General features: G+C 46.5%; 1 protein-coding gene across 1 annotated transcript in view; it reads left to right on the top strand.

Annotated features, from left to right (window-relative positions):
* The window catches only part of LOC115121478 (fibronectin 1a), an 85,911-nt gene that overhangs the window by 37,706 nt on the left and 24,058 nt on the right, over positions 1–24,147 (top strand). Inside the window, exons 14-29 of the mRNA XM_065019653.1 lie at positions 1,703–1,981; positions 2,194–2,457; positions 2,817–2,911; positions 3,133–3,301; positions 5,637–5,723; positions 6,014–6,205; positions 11,585–11,857; positions 15,418–15,609; positions 15,721–15,810; positions 15,934–16,200; positions 17,464–17,589; positions 18,079–18,243; positions 19,783–19,938; positions 22,269–22,382; positions 22,500–22,769; positions 23,100–23,290. Of these exons, the coding sequence (XP_064875725.1) occupies positions 1,703–1,981; positions 2,194–2,457; positions 2,817–2,911; positions 3,133–3,301; positions 5,637–5,723; positions 6,014–6,205; positions 11,585–11,857; positions 15,418–15,609; positions 15,721–15,810; positions 15,934–16,200; positions 17,464–17,589; positions 18,079–18,243; positions 19,783–19,938; positions 22,269–22,382; positions 22,500–22,769; positions 23,100–23,290 (2,930 nt within the window). The remainder of the gene's footprint in view (positions 1–1,702; positions 1,982–2,193; positions 2,458–2,816; positions 2,912–3,132; positions 3,302–5,636; positions 5,724–6,013; positions 6,206–11,584; positions 11,858–15,417; positions 15,610–15,720; positions 15,811–15,933; positions 16,201–17,463; positions 17,590–18,078; positions 18,244–19,782; positions 19,939–22,268; positions 22,383–22,499; positions 22,770–23,099; positions 23,291–24,147) is intronic.

Below are 24,147 nucleotides of genomic sequence, written 5' to 3'. Positions count from 1 at the left end.
GACACCACAACACTACATAAAGAGAGACAACACAACATAAAGAGAGACACTACATAAAGAGAGACACCACAACACTACATAAAGAGAGACACCACAACACTACATAAAGAGAGACACCACAACACTACATAAAGAGAGACAACACAACATAAAGAGAGACACCACAACACTACATAAAGAGAGACACCACAACACTACATAAAGAGAGACACCACAACACTACATAGAGAGAGACACCACAACACTATATAAAGAGAGACACCACAACACTACATAAAGAGAGACACCACAACACTACATAGAGAGAGACACCACAACACTACATAAAGAGAGACACCACAACACTACATAAAGAGAGACACCACAACACTACATAAAGAGAGACACCACAACACTACATAAAGAGAGACACCACAACACTACATAAAGAGAGACACCACAACACTACATAAAGAGAGACACCACAACACTACATAGAGAGAGACACCACAACACTACATAAAGAGAGACACCACTACATAAAGAGAGACACCACAACACTACATAAAGAGAGACAACACTACATAAAGAGAGACACCACTACATAAAGAGAGACACCACAACACTACATAAAGAGAGACAACACTACATAAAGAGAGACACTACATAAAGAGAGACACCACAACACTACATAAAGAGAGACACCACAACACTACATAAAGAGAGACACTACAACACTACATAGAGAAAGACACCACAACACTACATAAAGAGAGACAACACTACATAAAGAGAGAGACACCACAACACTACATAAAGAGAGACCCCACAACACTACATAGAGAGAGACACCACAACACTACATAAAGAGAGACACCACAACACTACATAAAGAGAGACACCACAACACTACATAGAGAGAGACAACACTACATAGAGACTCCACAACACTACATAAAGAGAGACACCACAACACTACATAAAGAGAGACAACACTACATAGAGACTCCACAACACTACATAAAGAGAGACACCACAACACTACATAAAGAGAGACCTAAATACAACAACACATACTGTAGTTTGTGTTAGATCTTAGCCCCAAACTTCACAAGCAGTCACACTAAAACGGAGTATTTACTAGTTCGTTCGGGAAGATATCAGCTCTGTTAAAACTGACCCATTTTTTTCATTTTTTAAATCCCTCTAGAACATATCATTCAGGATTCGATTCCACAATGGAAAGTTTAGATGATGCATTTCCTGTTCACAGCCCAAATGCTCCACTTTAATGGTCCAATGGAAAGAGTTGTGCAAGCTATTCTAATACTCCTGGGACTCCTGGCCAAATATGAAGCCAAAACAACAGTTTCGCAGCTGGAAAGTGTAACGCTGCTTAGGTTGTATAGCTCGGTAGGCTGATGTACGAGTGCGAATCATTTGCGAGACCCTTCTTTGGATCGACTGCTGTAAAGGCAGTCCATCAGTAAGTCTGTAGTTCAACCTGATACGTACTGATTTAGGGAATGACAAATAGACCCAGACTCCTTTGGAAAGACGGAGCGACCCAGACTCCCTTGGAAAAATGGACTTTGGATCCTCTCTCCTCCAATGAGCATCGAGAACACAACCCTAGTTTCATCAGGGTTATATGGAGATAATACTGTTAATAAACACATTACTTCCTGTCAATATCTGACCACTTCCTGTTTCCTGTCCACAGAGGAAGTCCCGCCTCCTACAGACCTGCAGTTCTTTGAGGTGTCTGACGTGAAGATCACCATCACCTGGACGGGGCCGCCTACTGACGTGTCTGGGTACAGAGTGACTGTGGCCCCCGTCGGTCCCGACGGGACCCCTCAGAGAGAGCTCCAGCTCCCCGTCACACACAACGCCTATGCAGAGGTCACCCACCTGACCCCGGGGACTCCGTATCTCTTCAGCATCTACACCATCAAGGGAGGAGAGGAGAGCCAGCCATTGGTCGCAGAGCAGGCTACCAGTGAGTATAGGCAAACTTATCCCATCAACATTTTGTTTTTCTATTACAACAAACAAACAACAAAATCGCTGTCCAGTCGAACTTAGTACTATAAATATTACTGCTACAGTCTCAATTGAGACCAGACAGAACCGCTAATCTTTGTCGATCAGTGATTCTGTACAATCTGACTGCAACGTTGTCTCAAACACTTCTTTTGTTGTCGTCATCAGAGCCTGATTCCCCCACTGGTGTCCATTTCACCAACGTGACTGAGGACAGTGCTCTGATCACGTGGGTGGCCCCTCGGGCCCGCATCACCGGATACCGTCTGTTCCTGACCCTGGAGGGGTCCAACCCTAAACAGCTCCGCCTGCCCGCCCGCCTGTCTCAGTACACCCTGCTCAACCTCCGCCCAGACACGGAGTACACAGCCATTCTGCATTCTGAACAGGACAATACGCTCAGTGAGGGAGCCTCCAGGAGCTTCTCCACCAGTGAGTCCAGACTAGAGCGTACTTGGAGTGTACTGTTTTGGGTTGTCTTTATTCCACTCCTTTCTTAACCAATTTATCTGACTGACTGGTTCCTCAGTTTGTCAAACTGAAATCGGCTGCGTCTCAATGACTCAAAAGTTTTTTTTTAAAGCACATTCTAACTTCCGGCAGTTTCTCGTTTAACTTTCATATGTCCCTGGTCGAGGCCAGATTCTTTGTCAGTAGACTTCTTGGTCCGTTTGACTAGTCAGGGGAAAAGTGTGCACACACAGTAGGTTTGCTTTAAGCAGGGATATGATTTTGGGAGTTCCTAGTTTGTTTAACTAGTCCTGACCTCTGACCCGGTGTGTTCTATTCAGCTCAGTTAATGGGGAACGCCCCTCGCTTCAGTACCGATGTCACAGACACCTCCATCATCATCTCCTGGACACCCGTACCCCGAGTGGGATACAAGGTACACGAACACACACGTTATTGGTCCAACTATTTCAGACTAGAGTTGTGAATGTGCTCTGGCTCCTGTGATCCTGGGAAAGGGCTAAACGCTCCTCTCTTCACCTTTGCCATGTTTGTCCGTGTGTATCCCTCTCACCTGTGTGTGCGTGCGTGTGTGCGTGCGTGCGTGCGTGTGTGTGCACGTCTCTCTCGCTCTCTCTGTCTCTTCTCCCCATGTAGTTGACGGTGAGGCCCAGTCAGGGAGGTGAGGCCCCCAGAGATGTGACCTCTAATTCGGGCAGCATTTATATCTCAGGTCTGACCCCTGGGGTTGAGTACACCTACAGCGTCCAGCCAATCGTCAACGGATATGAGCAGGGCAACCCAATCACACGCCGCATAGTCACACGTGAGTGGTCAGAGGATAGCCATGTTATTTTCTACTATATCTCTATATATATATATATATATATATATAACGTGTACCTTGTGTGTGTGTGTATATATATCTCATTATTGCTATTCACTGTGTAGTTATTACTCATCACTACTTTTATTCCATTTGTTTTCATCTGGGTTGGCAGGGTAGCCTAGTGATTAGAGTGTAGGGGCGGGAAGGTAACCTAGTGGTTAGAGTGTAGGGGAGGTAGGGTAGCCTAGTGGTTAGAGTGTAGAGGAGGCAGGTAGTCTAGTGGTTAGAGTGTAGGGGAGGCAGGTAACCTAGTGGTTAGAATGTAGAGGCGGTAGGTAGTCTAGTGGTTAGAGTGTAGAGGTGGCAGGGTAGCCTAGTGGTTAGAGCATTGGACTAGTAACCGGAAGGTTGCAAGTTCAAATCCCCGAGCTGACAAGGTACAAATCTGTCGTTCTGCCCCTGAACAAGGCAGTTAACCCACTGTTCCTAGGCCGTCATTGAAAATAACAATTTGTTCTTAACTGACTTGCCTAGTTAAATAAAGGTAAAATTAAAAATATTAAAAATCTTTGACTCAGTAAGCATTTCACCGGTCGTCTACACCTGTTGTCTACGAAGCATGTGACCAATAATATTTCATCTGATGGAGAATATATTCTCTGTCAACATCAATTGGATGATAATGACTTACTTCTAGGCCTTTTACACCTGCAGCGTTGGTCATCGACAACAGTGTTCTAGCATATCTAGGCCTGGGTGATTTTTATTATTTTAAAACATTTAAAAAAATGTATTACTTTTTTTTGTTCTCTATTTGTAGCCTAGTTACTTAGTCAGACGGTCTCTATTTGACCAGACCATTCTGTTGATTTAAAGTTTACTTTGCTTCCTTTGGCTGAGTTGCTCAACTTCGTTTACCTTGAGAACAGTAATGTGACCTAAGCATATATATGTATTTTTATATGAATATAATATACATTACAATCAGTACAGGCTGGTGGGAGGAGCTATAGGAAGACTGGCTCATAGGAATGGCTGGAATGGATTATTTGGAACGGAAACCTCTGGTTTGATACAGTCCCATTTATTCCTGTCATTACAATAAGCCCATCCTCCTATAGCTCCTCCCACCAGCCTCCTCTGGTTGGAATTTACCACATTCTATTGAGTCACCGTATATATTCCCCAGAAAGAGTTGCCTATGGAACATGTACGCCAAAAATCTATTGATCTTCTTTTTGTTCCACTTTATCATAGTATTGAGTAGCCGTTCTGACCAGGTTCTAGTATGGAGTAGCCGTTCTGACCAGGTTCTAGTATGGATGGAGTAGCTGTTCTGACCAGGTTATAGTATGGATGGAGTAGCCGTTCTGACCAGGTTCTAGTATGGAGTAGCCGTTCTGACCAGGTTCTAGTGTGGATGGAGTAGCCGTTCTGACCAGGTTCTAGTATGGAGTAGCCGTTCTGACCAGGTTCTAGTATGGAGTAGCCGTTCTGACCAGGTTCTAGTGTGGAGTAGCTGTTGTGACCAGGTTCTAGTATGGAGTAGCCGTTCTGACCAGGTTCTAGTATGGATGGAGTAGCTGTTGTGACCAGGTTCTAGTATGGATGGAGTAGCTGTTGTGACCAGGTTCTAGTATGGATGGAGTAGCTGTTGTGACTAGGTTATAGTATGGATGGAGTAGCTGTTCTGACCAGGTTATAGTATGGATGGAGTAGCTGTTGTGACCAGGTTATAGTATGGATGGAGTAGCTGTTGTGACCAGGTTCTAGTATGGATGGAGTAGCTGTTGTGACCAGGTTATAGTATGGATGGAGTAGCTGTTCTGACCATGTTATAGTATGGATGGAGTAGCTGTTGTGACCAGGTTATAGTATGGATGGAGTAGCTGTTGTGACCAGGTTATAGTATGGATGGAGTAGCTGTTCTGACCAGGTTATATTATGGATGGAGTAGCTGTTGTGACCAGGTTCTAGTATGGATGGAGTAGCTGTTGTGACCAGGTTATAGTATGGATGGAGTAGCTGTTGTGACCAGGTTATAGTATGGATGGAGTAGCTGTTGTGACCAGGTTATAGTATGGATGGAGTAGCTGTTGTGACCAGGTTATAGTATGGATGGAGTAGCTGTTGTGACCAGGTTATAGTATGGATGGAGTAGCTGTTGTGACCAGGTTATAGTATGGATGGAGTAGTCGTTGTGACCAGGTTATAGTATTATTTATAGTATAAATTTTACATTACATTTAAGTCATTTAGCAGACGCTCTTATCCAGAGCGACTTACAAATTTTACCCAATCATCTCATCTTATTCTTCTTGTCGTCCTCCAGCTCTGTCTCCTCCTACTGACCTCAAACTGGAGTCCCACCCTGACAGCGGAGAGCTGACTGTCCAGTGGAACGAAGCCAGCACCCCAGGTCAGAACAGTGATACTTTTGTTCCATTTGACTTTGAAGTCTAGATAACAACCCAACCCTGGAGTCACTCGCTCACATAGCCACACCTACAGGGTCAGCCAGAGTACAGTGTTTATACTGACACACCTCATATGACCCAGTTCAAAAGAAACACCATGGTTTTTGGATTTAGGATGAAGATTAGAGACTATATGTCCAGATTTAAATGTCCAGACAGAGTTCTTAAATGTCTTATTTTCACATCTTCATCCACTGTCCATTCTCACATTTTATCCATGCCATCCAATCAGACATCACCGGCTACAGAGTGACATGCACGCCGACCAACGGGCAGCGAGGAAACAGCCTGGAGGAGTTTGTGAAGGCGGGTGAGACTTCGTGCACGCTGGAGAACCTCAGCCCTGGCGTGGAGTACAACGTCAGCGTCTTCACCGTTAAAGACCACATGGAGAGCGTTCCTGTCTCCGACACCGTTACTCAAGGTAGGTGTGGATGTGGCCTAATGTCAGGTGACCTTTGACATCATGATGTGGCCGGCAGGGTTCCGTCATATCTCTCCATACGCAGACCTCTTTCAAAACAAAATCAAATTTTATTTGTCAAATGCCGCCAAATACACTGCTCAAAAAAATGAAGGGAACACTAAAATAACGCATCCTAGATCTGAATGAATGAATAAATACCTTTTTCTTTACATAGTTGAATGTGCTGACAACAAAATCACACAAATTATCAATGGAAATCAAATTTATCAACCCATGGAGGTCTGGATTTGGAATCACACTCAAAATTAAAGTGGAAAACCACACTACAGGCTGATCCAACTTTGATGTAATGTCCTTAAAATGAGTCAAAATGAGGCTCAGTAGTGTGTGTGGCCTCCACGTGCCTGTATGACCTCCCTACAACGCCTGGGCATGCTCCTGATGAGGTGGCGGATGGTCTCCTGAGGGATCTCCTCCCAGACCTGGACTAAAGCATCCGCCAACTCCTGGACAGGCTGTGGTGGATGGAGCGAGACATGATGTCCCAGATGTGCTCAATTGGATTTCGGTCTGGGGAACGGGCGGGCCAGTTCATAGCATCAATGCCTTCCTCTTGCAGGATCTGCTGACACACTCCAGCCACATGAGGTCTAGCATTGTCTTGCATTTGGAGGAACCCAGGGCCAACCGCACCAGCATATGGTCTCACAAGGGGTCTGAGGATCTCATCTCGGTACCTAATGGCAGTCAGGCTACCTCTGGCGAGCACATGGAGGGCTGTGCAGCCCCCCAAAGAAATGCCACCCCACACCATGACTGACCCACCGCCAAACCGGTCATGCTGGAGGATGTTGCAGGCAGCAGAACGTTCTCCACGGCATCTCCAGACTGTCACGTCTGTCACATGTGCTCAGTGTGAACCTGCTTTCATCTTTGAAGAGCACAGGGCGCCAGTGGTGAATTTGCCAATCTTGGTGTTCTCTGGCAAATGAAAAACGTTCTGCACGGTGTTGGGCTGTAAGCACAACCCCCACCTGTGGACGTCGGGCCCTCATACCACCCTCATGGAGTCTGTTTCTGACCGTTTGAGCAGACACATGCACATTTGTGGCCTGCTGGAGGTCATTTTGCAGGGCTCTGGCAGTGCTCCTCCTGCTCCTCGTTGCACAAAGGCGGAGGTAGCGGTCCTGCTGCTGGGTTGTTGCCCTCCTACGGCCTCCTCCACGTCTCCTGATGTACTGGCCTGTCTCCTGGTAGCGCCTCCATGCTCTGGACACTGACACGCTGACAGACACAGCAAACCTTCTGCCACAGCTCGCATTGATGTGCCATCCTGGATGAGCTGCACTACCTGAGCCACTTGTGTGGGTTGTAAGACTCCGTCTCATGCTACCACTAGAGTGAAAGCACCGCCAGCATTCAAAAGTGACCAAAACATCAGCCAGGAAGCATAGGAACTGAGAAGTGGTCTGTGGTCCCCACCTGCAGAACCACTCCTTTATTGGGGGTGTCTTGCTAATTGCCTATAACTTCCACCTGTTGTCTATTCCATTTGCACAACCGCATGTGACATTTATTGTCAATCAGTGTTGCTTCCTAAGTGGACAGTTTAATTTCACAGAAGTGTGATTGACTTGGAGTTACATTGTGTTGTTTAAGTGTTCCCTTAATTTTTTTGAGCAGTGTACAACCGGTGCAGACGTTACTGTGAAATGCTTACTGACAAGCCCTTAACCAACAGTGCAGAGTTAAAAAAAGTAAGGAAATTGTCACACACAAAAAGGAAACGGTAACAGAATACAATACAGAGGCTATATACATTGAGTCAATGTGCAGGGGTACGGGGTAGTAATGAGGCTATATACATTGAGTCAATGTGCAGGGGTACGAGGTAGTAATGAGGCTATATACATTGAGTCAATGTGCAGGGGTACGAGGTAGTAATGAGGCTATATACATTGAGTCAATGTGCAGGGGTACGAGGTAGTAATGAGGCTATATACATTGAGTCAATGTGCAGGGGTACGAGGTAGTAATGAGGCTATATACATTGAGTCAATGTGCAGGGGTACGGGGTAGTAATGAGGCTATATACATTGAGTCAATGTGCAGGGGTACGAGGTAGTGGAGGTGGTTGAGGTAATATGTACAGAGCCTTCAGAAAGTTCACACTCCTTGACTTGTTCCACGTTTTGTTGTGTTGGAGCCTGAATTTGAAATATTACGTTTAGATGTTTTTGTCACTGGCCACAATGCCCCATAATGACAAAGTAGAATTGTTTATGAATATTATTATTATTATTTTATTATTTTTTTTACAAATTAATAAGAAATGTGATGATGAAATGTCTTGAGTCAAAAAGTGTCCAAATCTAAATAAGTCCAGGAGTAAAAATGGGTTTAACAAGTCACATTATAATTAAATACTATATAATATATATATATTATATATATTAAATAACTATAAATGACTAACTCATCTCTGTATCAATGAAAAAAAGTAGACATTGAATATCCCTTTGAGCATGATGAAGTTATTAATTACACTTTGGATGGTATATCAATACACCCAGTCACTACAAAGATACAGACGTCCTTCCTAACTCAGTTGCCAGAGAGGAAGGAAACCTCTCAGGGATTTCACCATGAGACCAATGGTGACTTTAAAACTGTTACAGAGTTTAATGGCTGTGATAGGAGAAAACTGAGGATGGATGAACAGCATTGTAGTTACTCCACAATACTAATCTAACTGACAGTGTGAAATAACAGAATCTAAATATTCCAAAACACGCATCCTGTTTGCAACAAGGCACTAAAAGTAATACTGCAACAAAATGTGGCAAAACAATTCACTTTTTGTCCTGAATACAAAGTGTTATGTTTGGTGGTAAATACAACACATTACGGAGTACCACTCTCCATATTTTCAAGCATCGTAGTGGCTGCCTCATGGTATGTGTATGCTTGTCATCGTTAAGGACTTGGGGGGGGGGTTCAGACTAAAAAATAAACGTAATCGAGCTAAGCACAGGCGAAAACCTGGTTGTCTCCTTCCCACCAGACACTGGGTGACATTCACCTTTTTTCAGCAGGACAATGACTTAAAACACAAGCCCAAATCTATACTGGAGGTGCTTACCAAGAAGACAGGGAATATTCCTGAGTGGCTGAGTTAAAGTTTTGACTTAAATCTACTTGCAAGCCTATGGCAAGACCTGAAAAACGGTTGTCTAGCAATGATCAACAACCAATTTGACAGAGCTTGAAGAATCCAGGTGTGGAAAGGTCTTCAAGACTTACCCAGAAAGACTCACAGCTCTTTGAGACTTACCCAGAAAGACTCACAGCTGTAATTGCTGCCAAATGTGCTTCTACTGACGCAAGGGTATGAATAATTATGCAAATTAAATATTACATAGTTTATTTTTTATTACATTCTGTTTTGGACATGTTTTCACTTTGTAATTTATGAGGTATTGTGGTATATTCAGGCTGTAAAACAACAAACTGTGGACTAAGGCAAGGGTTATGAATATGTTATGAAGGCACTGTGGGTATGGGGTAAATTTAAACTAAGCAACAAAAAAAAAAGTGACTAGTGACTCTCGTTATATAGACTTCAATGATGTGGACAAGGGTTCCAATCAGATCTCTCCTACTCAGAACGCTTCGTTATATATATATATGTGTGTGTGTGTGTGTGTGTGTGTGTTACATAAGACCTTGCTCGTATTAACTCGCCCAGTGGGCAGAACTGGTTGAAATGACTTCATTACAACCAAAATAACATGCAGCTGTTTCGTGATTCTACAGTCTCTGCTTGTCCTGTATTTGGGCCAGTATCCCTGTTCCTACACCCTTAGAAAGAAAGGGTTCTCCTATGGGGAACAGCCGAAGAACCATTTCGAACCCCCCCCATCTTTGTTTTCTAAGAGTGGACTGTAGCTACTGCCAGCAATGTTTCACTCCATTTTGTTTTCAGATATTTTTTTTCAAATGGTAATAGCTGACTATTTTGAATAATTTAGAGCATTCTGTCTTTTTGGATGAGCTATGGGTATGGATTTAATCGATTGATTGATTGATTGATGTCCGTTGAAGATTTTACACATGAAGGTGAGGTTGGAATACCATTAATGCGTGTGATATGATAAACATAACCATGGTGGGCACCACATCCATACCACCCTGAGCTGGTAACCCATGTCATTGATACTCATTCATTCGAAGCCTATAGATGCTTTATTAATACCCTGCTCAATAACATTTGCTTGTTTCGGTCTGTCCTGTGTCTCTCTCTGTCCTGTGTCTCTCTCTGTCCTGTGTCTCTCTCTGTCCTGTGTCTCTCTCTGTCCTGTGTCTCTCTCTGTCCTGTGTCTCTCTCTGTCCTGTGTCTCTCTCTGTCCTGTCTCTCTCTCTCTGTCCTGTCTCTCTCTCTCTGTCCTGTCTCTCTCTCTCTCTCTCTGTCCTGTCTCTCTCTCTCTCTGTCCTGTCTCTCTCTGTCCTGTGTCTCTCTCTCTCTCTGTCCTGTCTCTCTCTGTCCTGTCTCTCTCTCTCTCTCTGTCCTGTCTCTCTCTGTCCTGTCTCTCTCTCTCTCTCTGTCCTGTCTCTCTCTGTCCTGTCTCTCTCTCTCTCTCTGTCCTGTCTGTCTCTGTCCTGTCTCTCTCTCTCTCTCTGTCCTGTCTGTCTCTGTCCTGTCTCTCTCTGTCCTGTCTCTCTGTCCTGTCTCTCTGTCCTGTCCTGTCTCTCTCTGTCCTGTCTCTCTCTCTCTCTGTCCTGTCTCTCTCTGTCCTGTCTCTCTCTGTCCTGTGTCTCTCTCTCTCTCTGTCCTGTCTCTCTCTGTCCTGTGTCTCTCTCTCTCTCTCTGTCCTGTGTCTCTCTCTCTCTGTCCTGTGTCTCTCTCTCTCTCTCTCTGTCCTGTGTCTCTCTCTCTCTCTCTCTGTCCTGTCTCTCTCTCTCTCTCTCTCTCTGTTCTCTCTCTCTCTCTCTCTGTCCTCTCTCTCTCTCTCTCTCTCTCTCTCTGTCCTCTCTCTCTCTCTCTCTCTGTCCTCTCTCTCTCTCTCTCTCTCTCTGTCCTGTCTCTCTCTCTGTCCTGTCTCTCTCTCTCTCTCTCTGTCCTGTGTCTCTCTCGCTCTCTGTCCTGTGTGTGTGTCTCTCTCTCTCTCTGTCCTGTGTGTCTCTCTCTCTCTCTCTCTCTGTCCTGTGTGTCTCTCTCTCTCTCTCTCTCTGTCCTGTGTGTCTCTCTCTCTCTCTCTCTCTCTCTCTGTCCTGTGTGTCTCTCTCTCTCTCTCTCTCTCTCTGTCCTGTGTCTCTCTCTCTCTCTCTCTCTCTCTCTGTCCTGTGTGTCTCTCTCTCTCTCTAACCCACTACTAGACGTGCCCCAGCTAACAGACCTCAACTTCGTCGACGTCACCGACACGACCATCGGCCTGAAGTGGAACCCACTAAACTACACGGCGGTCACCGGCTACCGTATCACGGTAATGGCAGCCGGGGAGAGCGTGCCCATATTCGAGGACATGGTGGAGTCTACCACTGGGTACTACACCGTGTACGGACTGGAGCCCGGCATCGACTATGACATCTCAGTCATCACCGTGACAGAGAGTGGAGAGAGCGAGCCTACCACACTCACGCAACAAACTGGTAATCATTATAAATTGGATAAGAAATTTGCATGGACCGAAAGATGGTTGTGAATAAATTAACACTTTGCCTCCACGGATTGGAGGAGTTCAGGGGAGGGCTCCCATTCCTATTGGTTTATATGTAGTGTGTGTGTATTGGTAGTTTTAAATGACGTTGCCATTATTACTGTGATTGCATGTAGTCATAAATCTGTTTTATGTCTGGCTAATGGAAACATCTCAGCACTGAACCACGTAGTAGGGCAGGGAACCACGTAGTAGGGCAGGGCAGGGAACCACGTAGTAGGGCAGGGAACCACGTAGTAGGGCAGGGAACCACGTAGTAGGGCAGGGAACCACGTAGTAGGGCAGGGAACCACGTAGTAGGGCAGGGAACCACGTAGTAGGGCAGGGAACCACGTAGTAGGGCAGGGATCCACGTAGTAGGGCAGGGAACCACGTAGTAGGGCAGGGATCCGGGAAACGTAATTACAAATCATTTAGGGTTTAGACCTTACTGTGAAATACATTAAAGGAAAAATAGTAACAATAAACAACAATAACAAGGCTATATACAGGGTTACCAGGAAGTAATGAGGCTATATACAGGGTTACCAGGAAGTAATGAGGCTATATACAGGGTTACCGGGAAGTAATGAGGCTATATACAGGGTTACCGGGAAGTAATGAGGCTATATACAGGGTTACCAGGAAGTAATGAGGCTATATACAGGGTACACCAGGAAGTAATGAGGCTATATACAGGGTTACCGGGAAGTAATGAGGCTATATACTGTACAGGGTTACCAGGAAGTAATGAGGCTATATACTGTACAGGGTTACCAGGAAGTAATGAGGCTATATACTGTACAGGGTTACCAGGAAGTAATGAGGCTATATACAGGGTTACTAGGAAGTAATGAGGCTATATACAGGGTTACCAGGAAGTAATGAGGCTATATACAGGTTTACCAGGAAGTAATGAGGCTATATACAGGGTACACCAGGTAGTAATGAGGCTATATACAGGGTTACCAGGAAGTAATGAGGCTATATACAGGGTTACCAGGAAGTAATAAGGCTATATACAGGGTTACCAGGAAGTAATGAGGCTATATACAGGGTTACCAGGAAGTAATGAGGCTATATACAGGGTTACCAGGAAGTAATGAGGCTATATACAGGGTTACCAGGAAGTAATGAGGCTATATACAGGGTTACCGGGAAGTAATGAGGCTATATACAGGGTTACCGGGAAGTAATGAGGCTATATACAGGGTTACCGGGAAGTAATGAGGCTATATACAGGGTTACCGGGAAGTAATGAGGCTATATACATGGTTACCAGGAAGTAATGAGGCTATATACAGGGTTACCAGGAAGTAATGAGGCTATATACAGGGTTACCAGGAAGTAATGAGGCTATATATACAGGGTTACCAGGAAGTAATGAGGCTATATATACAGGGTTACCAGGAAGTAATGAGGCTATATACAGGGTTACCAGGAAGTAATGAGGCTATATACAGGGTTACCAGGAAGTAATGAGGCTATATACAGGGTTACCAGGAAGTAATGAGGCTATATACAGGGTTACCAGGAAGTAATGAGGCTATATACTGTACAGGGTTACCAGGAAGTAATGAGGCTATATACAGGGTTACCAGGAAGTAATGAGGCTATATACAGGGTTACCAGGAAGTAATGAGGCTATATACAGGGTTACCAGGAAGTAATGAGGCTATATACAGGGTTACCAGGAAGTAATGAGGCTATATACAGGGTTACCAGGAAGTAATGAGGCTATATACAGGGTTACCAGGAAGTAATGAGGCTATAACAGGGTTACTAGGAAGTAATGAGGCTATATACAGGGTTACCAGGAAGTAATGAGGCTATATACATGGTTACCAGGAAGTAATGAGGCTATTTACATGGTTACCGGGGAAGTAATGAGGCTATATACAGGGTTACCGGGAAGTAATGAGGCTATATACAGGGTTACCGGGAAGTAATGAGGCTATATACAGGGTTACCGGGAAGTAATGAGGCTATATACAGGGTTACCGGGAAGTAATGAGGCTATAACAGGGTTACTAGGAAGTAATGAGGCTATATACAGGGTTACCAGGAAGTAATGAGGCTATATACAGGGTTACCAGGAAGTAATGAGGCTATATACAGGGAGTACCAGGAAGTAATGAGGCTATATACAGGGAGTACCAGGAAGTAATGAGGCTATATACAGGGAGTACCAGGAAGTAATGAGGCTATATACAGGGAGTCAATGTACAGGTTAGTGGAGGTAATTGAGGTAATATGTAGATAGGGGTGTAAAGTGACTATGCACAGATAATAAACAGAGTAGCAGCTGTGTATGTGAAGACTGAAGGAATGTGTTGGAGCGTCTGGGAACTCTGGGGGAGGGAGGGGGGGCCACTAGTAGCTGACTTCCTGGTGTTTTTTACAGTAGAATATTGTTTGTATCAGACTCATTTTTAAAGGAAAAATCCTTGTCCAGTTCGAGGTGAGTGATGTTCAGAAGCTGTTTTCCGTTATGGTACAATTGGTCAAGAGCTGGTTTTTAAAACGACGGCCAGCGTTCAGGACAACTGGGAGATCATCGTATTTCTAACATTTGACTAAAACACAATCGTTTCAAACCTTGCTTACATTTTGTACACAATCACGTGTCTGTCTATTATATGTTGCAATACTTGGGAACAAATGTCTAAAATTTAAAATCACTTGTAGCTGATTTCCTGGTGTTTTTTTTTTACAGTCTTAATTCCCAACAATGGAAAAAGTAAAATAAATGTTTGTTTTTTTGTTGTTACCATTCGTTATGGCCCACGTTTCGTAGGGCTTTAATCTCCCTCTAGCTGTGTGTTTTTTTATGAAGCTATTCGGGACCATATGGTTTTAGTTTGCCCCAACCTACTGTTTCTACATCTGAATTCTTCAACACTAGCTGGAGCTCATTGTGACTCCCACTTGGTCTCCTTTGCCCAAACGTAGTTTATTCCCTTTGCTTTATATAACGATGTCGTAAAACTGTAGAGATTCAAACGTATTGTTTCCTTCAACGTATCTCGATTTCAGATGGTCTTAACACCTCCAATATAACTGCGTTTCCTGAATTTCCTACCGTCAAAGTGTACACTTGCACACTCCCTGTCGTTGGATTTTAAAGCATTGGATTAGTTAAGGCTGAAGCGAGTCCCGACCGTTGAAAAAAAAAACCATGACCAGGAGAGTGAGAGAAGAGTTTGAGCAGCAGGTAGCCAGGCGGTTAGAGTGTTGAGCCAGTAATTGAAAGGTTGCTAGTTTGAATCTAGGAACCGGAAGAAAAAAATTAGCTGGGCACTTAACCTCCAGCGTCTGCGTTGACCTTGGCCGTGACCTCACGGGTGTCTCAGGGGGAGAAAAAAAAAGTATTATTAAAAAAATAAAAAACACCTTGCCAATTCATACAAGTGAACATGAAATAGAACACAAATAAACACCTACCAGGGTGGAGAATTGGGGATGCAACTCCTCTCTCTGATTTTAATACCTGATATCTCTCTGCTACCCCAGCCGTTCCTGCCCCTACTAACCTGGATTTCCCCGAGGTGGGTCCTGACAGTATGCGGGTGACCTGGACAGCTCCTGTGGTTCCTAACCCCGCTGACATCAGCAGCTTCGTTATTCGCTACCACCCCATCGATGACGAGGATGACATCACAGAGAGCAGCGTCGGAAGGAACGCCGACACTGTGGTTCTTAAGAGTAAGACGCGCACACACACACACACACACACACACACAGTCCTAATGACTGTTAATAGTGTTGTACTTCTTGTCACTCACTGACTGATGCTGTTCGTCCCTGTTCCCGTAGATCTGATTTCCAACACAGAGTACCTGGTCAGTGTGGTGTGTGTCTATGAAACGAGGGAGAGCTCCCCTCTGGTCGGCACCCACAAAACAAGTGAGTTTCACCTGATTGATTGATTGATTGATTGATTGATTGATTGATTGTGTTTTGGTTATCCTTTTGTTTTGCCAATGTTTCCTAAATGACTCCGGACTGACTCTTTGTCTCTCCCCTCAGCTCTGGACTCCCCCAGCGGTCTGCGGTTCTCAGAAGTCCTGACCAACTCCTTCACGGTGCACTGGCAGGCCCCCAACGCCATCATCACTGGCTACCGGATTCGTTACCAGATGACCAGTGGCGGGCGGGCCAAGGACGAGAGGCTGCCGCCATCCAGGAACCACTTCACCCTGACCGGGCTGACCCCCGAGACGGAATACATCGTCAACATCTATGCTGTCAGCGGCCAGCAAGACAGCAAGCCGCTCACCGGCAAACAGAAAACCAGTATGACCTCATCTTAACTTTTCACACGATCTTTTAGTTTGCCTTGATTCATTGCTTTTTTTCCCTTTCAACCAGTCCCAATTCCCTACCGCTACGATAAGACCCGTTGACAACGAGTCCCAATTCCCTACCCCTACGATAAGACCTGTTGACAGCCAGTCCCAATTCCCTACCCCTACGATAAGACCTGTTGACAGCCAGTCCCAATTCCCCACCGCTACGATAAGACCTGTTGACAGCCAGTCCCAATTCCCCACCGCTACGATAAGACCTGTTGACAACCAGTCCCAATTCCCCACCGCTACGATAAGACCTGTTGACAACCAGTCCCAATTCCCTACGATAAGACCTGTTGACAACCAGTCCCGATTCCCTACCCCTACGATAAGACCTGTTGACAACCAGTCACAATTCCCTACGATAAGACCCGTTGACAACCAGTCCCAATTCCCTACCCCTACGATAAGACCCGTTGACAACCAGTCCCAATTCCCTACCCCTACGATAAGACCCGTTGACAACCAGTCCCAATTCCCTACGATAAGACCTGTTGACAACCAGTCCCAATTCCCTACGATAAGACCTGTTGACAACCAGTCCCAATTCCCTACGATAAGACCTGTTGACAACCAGTCCCAATTCCCTACGATAAGACCTGTTGACAACCAGTCCCAATTCCCTACGATAAGACCTGTTGACAACCAGTCCCAATTCCCTACGATAAGACCTGTTGACAACCAGTCCCAATTCCCTACGATAAGACCTGTTGACAACCAGTCCCAATTCCCTACGATAAGACCCGTTGACCACAAGTCCCAATTCCCTACCGCTACGATAAGACCCGTTGACCACAAGTCCCAATTCCCTACCGCTACGATAAGACCCGTGGACAACCAGTCCCAATTCCCTACCGCTACGATAAGACCCGTTGACAACCAGTCCCAATTCCCTACTGCTACGATAAGACCTGTTGACTTTTCATACATCTCCTGAATCCCAAAATCACACCCTAGCCCCTACTCCCAAGGCACATGTTGATCTTAGAGGGTTGAATAGGTGTTAACCAATATGGTGGTAGCTCCAACTTGCCCTCTGATAGACCAGGATAAATTGTTGCCATTGTTGCTAACACCAATCCAATCCTCTCAGCTCTCCACAAAAACCCAGTTTTCTTTTTTAATTTACTTCCGTTAAATGTTTCTGTCAGAACAAGAGATTTATTCTCACCGTCTGTCTCTGCGTCCTTCTCCTTGTGTCCTCTAGTCTCTGATGCTCCTACTGACCTGGAGGTCGTGTCCTCCTCCCCCACCAGCGTCACAGTCCGCTGGGACGCCCCCTCTGTTACCGTGAGGTACTACAGGATCACCCATGGAGAGTCAGGTCTGTCCGGTACGTTAACTAGCCTTTACTAACCTAGCCTTAAGTAGCCTGTTCCCGTGAGGTACTACACCAATATCCATGGAGAGTCAGGTCTGTCCGGTACATTAACTAGCCTTTACTAACCTAGCCTTCAGTAGCCTGTTACCGTGAGGTACTACAGGATCACCCATGGAGAGTCAGGTTTGTCTGGTACGTTAACTAGCCTAGCCTTTACTAACCTAGCCTTAAGTAGCCTGTTACCGCGAGGTACTATACGATCACCCCATGGAGAGTCAGGTCTGTCCGGTACGTTAACTAGCCTAGCCTTTACTAACCTAGCCTTAAGTAGCCTGTTACTGTGAGGTACTACACGATCACCCATGGAGAGTCAGCTCTCTTTACTATGATCGCCCACAGAGAGTGGAGTAAACTTTTATCTTTTGCTTTTTCACAATATAAATCCTTGTCTTCATCAGTAGCATATTAGCATTGTTTGCTGTCACCCCTCCCAACCCTCAGGTGGCCACAGCACCCCTAAAGAGTTCACTGTGCCTGGTTCCCAGTCTACTGCCACCATCCAGAACCTGAGGCCTGGTACTGACTACACCATCACAGTCTACGCTGTGACCGGCAGAGGGGACAGCCCAGCCTCCAGCACACCCATTTATGTCACCCACAAGACAGGTACACCCCACCACACACACGCACACACACACACCTAACTTCATTCTACAGCAGGCCTCTCCAACCCTGTTCCCGGAGTGATACCCTCCTATGGGTTTTCGCTTCAACCCCAGTTGTAACTAACCAGCTAATTATTAGGGTTGGAGTGAGAACCTACAGGAGGGTTTCTCTCCAGGAACAGGGTTGGAGTTAAAACCTACAGGAGGGTTTCTCTCCAGGAACAGGGTTGGAGAGGCCTGCTATAGGGGGGTTTTTCCTTGCCACTGAGCTGCTCTCTTGCTCTTTGCGGTCTAGACCTGGTTAGTGTAAGTATAAAACATTTTATGACAACTGTTGCTGTTAAAAGAGATTGATTGATCAAGATGAATTACCATTTTACCCTGTCCTGTCTTGATAATGTTCGTGGCCTGAAAGTATACTTGGGCAGCAGGTAGCCTAGTGGTTAGAGTGTAGGGGCGGCAGGTGGCCTAGTGGTTAGAGTGTAGGGACGGCAGGTGGCCTGGTGGTTAGAGTGTAGGGGCGGCAGGTGGCCTGGTGGTTAGAGTGTAGGGGCGGCAGGTGGCCTAGTGGTTAGAGTGTAGGGGCGGCAGGTAGCCTAGTGGTTAGAGTGTAGGGACGGCAGGTGGCCTGGTGGTTAGAGTGTAGGGGCGGCAGGTGGCCTGGTGGTTAGAGTGTAGGGGCGGCAGGTGGCCTGGTGGTTAGAGTGTAGAGGCGGCAGGTGGCCTGGTGGTTAGAGTGTAGGGGCGGCAGGTGGCCTGGTGGTTAGAGTGTAGGGGCGGCAGGTGGCCTGGTGGTTAGAGTGTAGAGGCGGCAGGTGGCCTGGTGGTTAGAGTGAAGGGGCGGCAGGTGGCCTAGTGGTTAGAGTGTAGGGGCGGCAGGTGGCCTAGTGGTTAGAGTGTAGGGGCGGCAGGTGGCCTAGTGGTTAGAGCGTTTGGCCAGAGACTGAAAGGGTGCTAGATAGAATCCCCGAGCTGACGAGGTACAAATCTGCCCCTGAACACTGTTCCTAGGCCATCATTGTAAATAAGAATTTGTTCTTAACTGACTTGCCTAGTTAAATAAAGGTTAAATAAATAAAAATACTTCTGCTGTGCCTTCAGCAGGTTGTAACTTGGCCCCTCTTCTGGCTGTAGATATTGACTCTTCTCTTCTCTGTCTGTAGACATTGACTCTTCTCTTCTCTGTCTGTAGACATTGACTCTCCTCTTCTCTGGCTGTAGACATTGACTCTCCTCTTCTCTGGCTGTAGACATTGACTCTCCTCTTCTCTGGCTGTAGACATTGACTCTCCTCTTCTCTGGCTGTAGACATTGGCTCTCCTCTTCTCTGGCTGTAGACATTGGCTCTCCTCTTCTCTGGCTGTAGATATTGGCTCTCCTCTTCTCTGGCTGTAGACATTGACTCTCCTCTTCTCTGGCTGTAGACATTGACTCTCCTCTTCTCTGGCTGGAGATATTGACTCTCCTCTTCTCTGGCTGGAGATATTGACTCTCCTCTTCTCTGGCTGGAGATATTGACTCTCCTCTTCTCTGGCTGTAGATATTGATTCTCCTTTGGAGATGAAGGTGACCGACGTTAAGGACAGCACCATCACCGTGAGGTGGTCCCCGGCCCAGGGGCCCGTCCAGGGGTACAGGATCACTGGGGTCCCCAAGAACGGACAGGGTCCCTCCTTCTCTGAGACTGTGGCTCCAGGTAAGGTCATGTCGCTCAGGTAAGGACATGTCGCTCCAGGTAAGGACATGTCGCTCCAGGTAAGGGCATGTCGCACCAGGTAAGGGCATGTCGCACCAGGTAAGGGCATGTCGCTCCAGGTAAAGGCATGTCGCTCCAGGTAAAGGCATGTCGCTCCAGGTAAAGGCATGTCGCTCCAGGTAAAGGCATGTCGCTCCAGGTAAAGGACATGTCGCTCCAGGTAAAGGACATGTCGCTCCAGGTTAAGGACATGTCGCTCCAGGTTAAGGACATGTCGCTCCAGGTAAAGGCATGTCGCTCCAGGTTAAGCACATGTCGCTCCAGGTTAAGCACATGTCGCTCCAGGTTAAGGACATGTCGCTCCAGGTTAAGGACATGTCGCTCCAGGTTATGTCGCTCCAGGTTAAGGACATGTCGCTCCAGGTTAAGGACATGTCGCTCCGGGTTAAGGACATGTCGCTCCGGGTTAAGGACATGTCGCTCCAGGTTAAGGACATGTCGCTCCAGGTTAAGGACATGTCGCTCAGGTAAAGTCATGTCGCTCCAGGTAAGGACATGTCGCTCCAGGTAAGGACATGTCGCTCCAGGTAAGGTCATGTCGCGTTGGGCCAGTATCCAAAAGGTTGCTAGATCGAATCCCTGAGCTGACAAGGTAAAAATCTGTTGTTCTGCCCCTGAACAAGGTATGTAACCCACGGTTCCCCATTAGGCTGTCATTATAAATAAGAATTTGTTCTTATCTGAGTTGCCTAGTTAAATAAAGGTTAAATATAATAATAATCTGTCCCTGTTGGTGGTGTTAATGCCTGTATCTGTCCCTGGTGGTGTTGTTAATGCCTGTATCTGTCCCTGGTGGTGTTGTTAATGCCTGTATCTGTCCCTGGTGGTGGTGTTAATGCCTGTATCTGTCCCTGGTGGTGGTGTTAATGCCTGTATCTGTCCCTGGTGGTGGTGGTGTTAATGCCTGTATCTGTCCCTGGTGGTGGTGGTGTTAATGCCTGTATCTGTCCCTGGTGGTGGTGGTGTTAATGCCTGTATCTGTCCCTGGTGGTGGTGGTGTTGTTAATGCCTGTATCTGTCCCTGGTGGTGTTGGTGTTGTTAATGCCTGTATCTGTCCCTGGTGGTGTTGGTGTTGTTAATGCCTGTATCTGTCCCTGGTGGTGTTGGTGGTGTTAATGCCTGTATCTGTCCCTGGTGGTGTTGGTGGTGTTAATGCCTGTATCTGTCCCTGGTGGTGGTGTTAATGCCTGTATCTGTCCCTGGTGGTGTTGGTGGTGTTAATGCCTGTATCTGTCCCTGGTGGTGTTGGTGGTGTTAATGCCTGTATCTGTCACTGGTGGTGTTGTTAATGCCTGTATCTGTCCCTGGTGGTGGTGTTAATGCCTGTATCTGTCCCTGGTGGTGTTGGTGGTGTTAATGCCTGTATCTGTCCCTGGTGGTGGTGGTGTTAATGCCTGTATCTGTCCCTGGTGGTGTTGTTAATGCCTGTATCTGTCCCTGTTGGTGGTGGTGTTAATACCTGTATCTGTCCCTGGTGGTGGTGGTGTTAATGCCTGTATCTGTCCCTGGTGGTGTTGTTGTTAATGCCTGTATCTGTCCCTGGTGGTGTTGGTGTTAATGCCTGTATCTGTCCCTGGTGGTGGTGTTGTTAATGCCTGTATCTGTCCCTGGTGGTGGTGTTGTTAATGCCTGTATCTGTCCCTGGTGGTGGTGTTGTTAATGCCTGTATCTGTCCCTGGTGGTGGTGTTGTTAATGCCTGTATCTGTCCCTGGTGGTGGTGTTGTTAATGCCTGTATCTGTCCCTGGTGGTGGTGGTGTTAATGCCTGTATCTGTCCCTGGTGGTGGTGGTGGTGTTAATGCCTGTATCTGTCCCTGGTGGTGTTGTTAATGCCTGTATCTGTCCCTGGTGGTGTTGTTAATGCCTGTATCTGTCCCTGGTGGTGGTGGTGTTGTTAATGCCTGTATCTGTCCCTGGTGGTGGTGGTGTTGTTAATGCTTGTATCTGTCCCTGGTGGTGGTGGTGTTGTTAATGCCTGTATCTGTCCCTGGTGTTATTGTTGTTAATGCCTGTATCTGTCCCTGGTGTTATTGTTGTTAATGCCTGTATCTGTCCCTGGTGGTGGTGTTGTTAATGCCTGTATCTGTCCCTGGTGATGGTGTTGTTAATGCCTGTATCTGTCCCTGGTGGTGGTGTTGTTAATGCCTGTATCTGTCCCTGGTGGTGGTGTTGTTAATGCCTGTATCTGTCCCTGGTGGTGGTGTTGTTAATGCCTGTATCTGTCCCTGGTGGTGGTGGTGTTAATGCCTGTCTGTCCCTGTTGTTTTAGATCAGACTGAGATGACCTTCTCTGGCCTGCAGCCCACGGTAGAGTACATCCTCAGTGTGTATGCTCTGGGACAGGACGGAGAGAGCCCTCCCCTGGTTGAGACGGCTGTCACTGGTGCGTGTTCCAGGGTCGTTGCTCTACATATTACAGTGTGCTGTCCTCCCTTCCTGTTTGCGTGCAGAGAGCTCGCCTGACCCTTGACCCTGTTCGACCTCTCCTCCCTCCCTGCAGCGGTGGGTCGCCCCACAGACCTGACCTTCTCTAACGTTGACTCTACCTCCATGACCATTTCCTGGGACTCGCCCGACGGCCGGGTGACGTCGTACCGCGTCCTGTACGCCAGCCCCGAAGAGGGCGAGAGGGAGCTGCGCCCCGCACCCCGCGGAGACGATGAATCGGCAACGATCCACGGCCTACGACCCGGAAGTGAATATACTGTGAAGGTCATCGCCATGCACGACCGTACACCTAGTCCTCCACTGGTGGGCGTTCAGGCCACAGGTAGCTATAAACCCCTCCGGACAAATACAAACCCTTAAACACAATGGTCAGTTTGAGTAAAGTGAGGCATTGAATAAATAATCTTGAACATTCAATTAGTAGTTAATGATACTTTTGACAGTATTTTGGATGCAAGGTGTTTTTTTATTTTTATCTCTCCTATATCAGTGATTCTGAACAGTGAGACTAATGATGTTGATTTTAAACATGCACACTCTTTTGAGTATCTTGGAAAGCAGCCTATCCAAACAGGAGAATAACTTTCTCACACGCGCGCTCTCTCTCTCTCTCTCTCCCGTCTCCCTCTTCCGTTTCTTTAACTCCCTCTAGCCATCCCTGCCCCCACCAACCTTGAATTCTCCCAGATCACCTCCTCCTCCTTCACCATCAAATGGCGTACCATGCCCAATGCCCGTCTGACCGGGTACCGGGTGGTCGTCAACCCCAAGAACAAGAGCGGTCCCACCAAGGAGATGAATGTTGCTCCTGACACCACACAGGTCCACGTGCCGGGACTCATGGTAATTATAAAGACTCATGCATGCTTATAACCAGTTATAAAGCATTATACCTGCAGACAATGCCTAACTTCTTGGGGTGACCACACCAAATTCACATAGAAATGTGAGTTATAGATCTGTCATTCTCATTGAACGTAAGTCTAAGACGCGGTAGATCTGTTCTATGTGCTCTAGTTCCATGCTTCTCATACTTACGTTTACATTTTTGTGTCTTTACTTTAAGTTTTGTACACCAGCTGAAAATATATATTTCACAGCGGTTTAGATGATACAATAATTCTCTGGTATTCAACTCTGAGGACTAGAGCCTGCTGTTTTCTACCTGATAATTAATTACACCCACCTGGTGTCCCAGGTCTAAATCAGTCCCTGATTAGAGGGGAATCACCCACCTGGTGTCCCAGGTCTAAATCAGTCCCTGATTAGAGGGGAATCACCTACCTGGTGTCCCAGGTCTAAATCAGACCCTGATTAGAGGGGAATCACCCACCTGGTGTTCCAGGTCTAAATCAGTCCCTGATTAGAGGGGAATCACCTACCTGGTGTCCCAGGTCTAAATCAGACCCTGATTAGAGGGGAATCACCTACCTGGTGTCCCAGGTCTAAATCAGACCCTGATTAGAGGGGAATCACCCACCTGGTGTCCCAGGTCTAAATCAGACCCTGATTAGAAGGGAATCACCCACCTGGTGTCCCAGGTCTAAATCAGACCCTGATTAGAAGGGAATCACCCACCTGGTGTCCCAGGTCTAAATCAGTCCCTGATTAGAGGGGAAGGGGTACTGTCTTCAAGTTGGGTTTGAGGGCTCTACATTTTGCATTGCGTGTTTTGTCACATAAACCGATAAGGTGAACTT

Source organism: Oncorhynchus nerka, linkage group LG1, assembly GCF_034236695.1.
Source record: "Oncorhynchus nerka isolate Pitt River linkage group LG1, Oner_Uvic_2.0, whole genome shotgun sequence".
In the NCBI taxonomy this organism is placed as follows: domain Eukaryota; kingdom Metazoa; phylum Chordata; class Actinopteri; order Salmoniformes; family Salmonidae; genus Oncorhynchus; species Oncorhynchus nerka.
This window is presented reverse-complemented; position numbering and strand designations above follow the sequence as displayed.